The sequence below is a fragment of the Phascolarctos cinereus genome, unplaced genomic scaffold (assembly GCF_003287225.1).
Source record: "Phascolarctos cinereus isolate Bilbo 61053 unplaced genomic scaffold, phaCin_HiC Scaffold_5;HRSCAF=322, whole genome shotgun sequence".
Taxonomy (NCBI): Eukaryota; Metazoa; Chordata; class Mammalia; order Diprotodontia; family Phascolarctidae; genus Phascolarctos; species Phascolarctos cinereus.
The window spans coordinates 256,292,895-256,297,855 of record NW_027555958.1 but is presented as its reverse complement, the minus strand read 5'-3'; the positions used below and the strand labels follow the sequence as shown (position 1 = coordinate 256,297,855).

Here is a 4,961-nt window from a genome sequence, read left to right as displayed (position 1 = left end):
AAGAGATTCAGACAGGTTAAACAGAAACAATCTGAAAAGCGATTTTTAAAAATTCTTTCCAACCTACAAGACGAACGCCAAAAGGGGTAGGATACAAGCGAAGCTGTTCGATTGGTTCAAAGCCTTTTTTTTAACTAACCATCCAACTGGAAAGTAGAACTGGCATCTAGTCTTTTGCATGTGCTCCTTCCAATAGAGAACGGCTTAACATGTTTCTTCCAATCAGGAGTTAGAGTTTTCTAATGCCTCATTTGAATACGCTAACTACAAGTAGACCGGACACGAGCAAGTACCATCTAATTCGTTTCTTAAGCGTTTGGTTTGTTTAGGTTTTGCATAATGCCCGAGCCAACCAAATCGGCTTCTGTTCCCAAAAAGGGCTCTAAAAAAGCCGTAACAAAAGCGCAGAAAAAAGATGGTAAGAAACGTAAGCGCAGCCGCAAGGAAAGCTACTCCATCTACGTGTACAAGGTGCTGAAGCAGGTCCACCCCGACACGGGCATCTCCTCCAAGGCCATGGGCATCATGAACTCCTTCGTCAACGACATCTTCGAGCGGATCGCCGGAGAGGCGTCCCGCCTGGCGCATTACAACAAGCGCTCCACCATCACGTCCCGGGAGATCCAGACGGCCGTGCGCCTGCTGCTGCCCGGGGAGCTGGCCAAGCACGCCGTGTCCGAGGGCACCAAGGCCGTCACCAAGTACACCAGCTCCAAGTAGATTACTCGCTAAAAAAAGACCTTGAAACTACAGCTCCAAGGGCTCTTTTAAGAGCCACCCATACCCTCAAACAAAGAGTTTTGAGCACGAATTATGTATTTTGAGGTAATTTAATGAGGGAAAAAGCCTTTGTTCTGTTAGACCTGTTATCTAATTGGGGTCATGGAGTAGTTATTCATTGAAATTGTTTTAAAGTCCGCTTTACAATTTTCTTTCCAACTAGAAGGGATGGAAATCAGTCATGGCCAGGAATAGCTTAGCTGTCCAGTTGTGCAAAAAAGGAAGTAGAACAGTGGCCTGTATCCTAATACACTTAAATTTGATTTTAATACAGGCAAATACTCTTCTGGGTTAACCAGATAGATGTGTATAGTTACCCTCGAAAATATAACTTTATACTTTTCTGCCACTTCTAATAATGCGGGAATCCTATTCTTATTGTACCCTTACCTGGAGAGAAGCATGCTAATGACCTAGAATTGTAGGGTCCTCACCTCTAGTCTGAAAACTATTTCCTTGCCCTATTCCTTGCACTAACAGCTATTTCCTAGCCATGCCATTTCCTTCTGCTTGACGACCTCTTCTCAGATTAAAAAAAAAAAAACCACCAAGACACCTTAGGTTCCCTCCTCCCCCAGGTACCCATAGAATTATATATGTATACTATGTAATCTGATATATAATCCTAGATTATATGTAATATATTTCATCTTATATAATATATACACATATACATAAAACCACATACAATTGCTGCTGGTTTGCTATACCTCCTCTTGAGGAGGACTTGTCTTAGAGACCTATGAGTATGGTCTAAGGTGGAGCCTGGCTCCTAAAGAAAGTGTTCAATTTCTTCAGGTTCAATTTCTTAAAATCTCTGGCTCTTTACCTAGTCACCTCCAGAATCCCAGGAAAGTACGCGTAAATCCTAGGTTTGACTCATTTCTAGGGTGGTCTCCCTCAAAAAGGAGTAGAAAAGTACTCAATATACCATGTAGATGAGATATAATAGAGCTTTTCATTTTCCCAATATAAAAAAAATGCTTAACACAAAAGACAATCCATCATGGCTAGAGTTAAACTTGAAACAGTAACTTGTAACTACTATTATATTCTCATGAGATATTGATACTTAAAATATTAACCCATGAAACATTTGGTTGGGCTGCTGAACAGCCATTCCACTTTTTAGCTTTACTCTTCACTGTTTTCCTCAAAGTCCATGTTTTCTGGCAAGGTAGGCCAGGGTACTCTACCTACTTGGGGGTGGGGGGCAGCATGACAACAATAGCAGCACTTATTTTCTTCAGACTTCCATGTATTTTGGGGGTTTTTTTCTTTGTATGTTCCTTTAAAGCAGTTGCTTTAGCTACTGTCTTTGTGTGACACTGTACTGACTTCTGGTAATACATGAAATTCATTTAAACAAATGTTTGTTGATCTTAACCACTAAAGTCAATGAGATATAGGGTGGAGCCCTTGAATTTTAGAATTAACATCCACAGTAGTGACCATTTTCGTCTTAATGAACCTCTACAGATCTCACTCTTTAGGAAAACTAGGTCAAGTCTGTCTCAGAGTTGCTTTATGGGAATATCTTCTGATTGCCCAATACCTGCCATTCTTCAGGCTAAGATATTAGTTGTATATGACAGAGTCCTATACTTCTTAGAACATTTGGCTTTCCTCAGACATTTGCCTTTTTTGGTCTAGCCCTAAGGTGATCCCTTCCTGGTTTTGGCTTCTTTGCTATTTGTTACTAAATATACATATACAGTATATTTAACCTGCAGATCTATTTAAAACAGACAGTTTGGAGGACAAGTTGCTTCCTAGATTCCAGTCTTATGAGGCAGCTGGTCCCTCTTTTCCCAGAAAAGAACAGAAGAGAAAGGGAGATATAATTTAGAAACAAATACCACCTTCCTCCATCTGTATTCACTTTTTCTTTAGCTATTGCTTCCAAGACTTTTCATCCTATAAATGAAGTTTTTTGTTTGCTTTGTTCAGGTGAGAAGACTATCTGCTGTAAAGGGGCAACTTTAATAGCAATTACTGTTGTGAAGATCAAACGAGAATTTATGGGGCAGCTTGGTGTAGCAGTGGATAGAACACCGTCCCTGGAGTCAGGAGGACCTGGGTTCAAATGCGACCTCAGACACTTAACATTAGCTGTGTGACCCTGGGCAACTCCCTTAACCCCATTGCCTAGCAAAAAACAACAACAACAACAACAACAACAACAACAAAATACAAGAATTTGCAAGTAAAGAGAAAATCATTGGGCTGGGGTAGGGGAAACCTGCCTCTTGCTCCTGAGGTTTCTAAGCTCTGACTCAGGGGTTAGTCTTTTTTGAGGCATCACCCTGTGTTGGAGTGGGAGGGCAAAGGAAGTCTATGGGGTTGCTTATGTTCTTTAATAAGGGGCCAAAATTCCTGTTACATCTCCTACGGTCCAATGGTATGTGCTCTATTGTTGTTATATACAAAGTAAACCTCATAATGCTATGTAAATGTGAGTTATTGTTATTGTTATGTTAAAGGAGGGAGGGGGCATCTCCAGTCATCCTAATCTATATCTTGCCACTAGACCCAGATGGCTCTGGGGGAGAAAGTGAGGCTAGTGACCTTGCAGAGCCCTCCCTCACTTAAATCCAATTCACTTGCAAGTCATGGCATCATCTTCCTGATGTTATAGTCCTCTTCAAGAATGAAGAACAAACAACATTAAAGGAAACAAAATTTCCTCAGTAAACTCTTTTTTAATTCAAGTTGCACTCAGATAAGACTACATGCCTACCATGTTCAGAACAATTTGGTAGTTATTTCAGAGAGAAATCAAAGTTTCTGACTTCATAGTTTAACATCTAGTAGATATTATAATATAGCTAAAATACAATAAGCTTTTTGTGGACTGGACCTTTGATTTTGTTGCTATTGGGAGTGAGGAAATTCCTTCTACCAAAGATCATCTGGAGTGTTGCAGTTTGTATTTTTAGAGTTGTTTTGGGGCACTGAATTTGACTGACTTGCTGTGGGGTGTATAGTATGTACCAGAGGTACAACATAGATTGATGTCTTCATCACTAACTTCATCACTCTCTAATATGCACACTCCTTCTCAATGACATTCACATGAAATATTAAACAAATGCCACCTCTTCCATGAAGGCTTTCCACATCTCCCACGTTGGATTTGAATTAGACTTTAAAGATGTATAGGAAATCAGCAGTGTAGTAAGGACATTCCCGATATTAGGAACAGCTTATGGAAAAGCACTGATGTAGCAAAAAAGAGAATATATCCTGGGGACAAATCATGGCTCAGTATAGTTAGACTGCTGGGTAGTTGGAAAAGAATAATATGAGAGGCTAGAAATGTAGGGGGCTATCAGATTTTGGAAGGTAAAGGAGTCTGACTTTTATTCTATAAGCACTAAGGAGCCACTGAAGATTTTTAAGCAGTGGAGTGATATTACTAAATGTATGCAAAAGAAAGATTATTCTGGCAGTGGTATAATAGATAGATTGGGGTTTGTATGCATGTGTGTTGGGAGTAGGGGAGATAAGTGGAGGTGGGAAGATGATAGGTTATTGAAATTCTCTAGTGGTTAGCAGTGAAGGCCTGTGTATTAGGCAGAGTGGAGGGGATAGATTATCAAGGATATGTTAAATGAATTTTCTATTTTGTTATCCTATGAAAGATAAAATATAGGATAAGTTTCCCAAACCAGTGATGTTAGGGTAGAATAAAACTAAAAGAAATATTTACATAAAAATACAAGGATTTAGAAGGCTAAAGACTTATATGTATATCTGTATATTTATATTTTTACATATATATATAATTTTAAATTACCCATTTCCTAAATATTTAAAACTGAAAAAAGTTAGGAATAAAGACAGGTGAATATAAATTAAAGCTGCCTGATGTTTAAAATTAAACTTCAGTACTGTTTCCTGTAACTTTATGATATCGTAGTTTACCCAAGATGAAATTTAGATAAGTAGTCACATCCTTATCACAAAAAGGTCAATAAGGAAACTGAAAAGGGAGTTCAAAGATATGTGAGGTGTAGATATATTTACACTTTCTCATTGTCCTTTTCTGGTTCATCAACAAACAGAGTTTCTAGGCAACTAATAATGAATGTATTAATTAGCTTATATTTAATATCTATATTATTATAACAATTTGATTTATTATTGATTATCTTTATTTATATTATTATAAGTATATG

At 38.4% G+C, this 4,961-nt stretch overlaps 1 protein-coding gene across 1 annotated transcript; it reads left to right on the top strand.

Moving 5' to 3' along the window:
• The first annotated feature begins 292 nt into the window (after window positions 1–292).
• On the top strand, window positions 293–3,179 carry LOC110194444 (histone H2B type 1-M-like). Its single transcript, XM_020966807.2, has 2 exons — window positions 293–825; window positions 2,731–3,179. The coding sequence occupies exon 1, from the start codon at window positions 340–342 to the stop codon at window positions 718–720; it is 381 nt and encodes a 126-aa protein (XP_020822466.1). The 5' UTR covers window positions 293–339; the 3' UTR covers window positions 721–825; window positions 2,731–3,179.
• The last annotated feature ends 1,782 nt before the right edge of the window (window positions 3,180–4,961 follow it).

Coding starts and splice junctions, on each gene's coding strand:
- LOC110194444 (XM_020966807.2), top strand. CDS start 340: ATGCCCGAGCCAACCAAATCGGCTTCTGTTCCCAAAAAGGGCTCTAAA.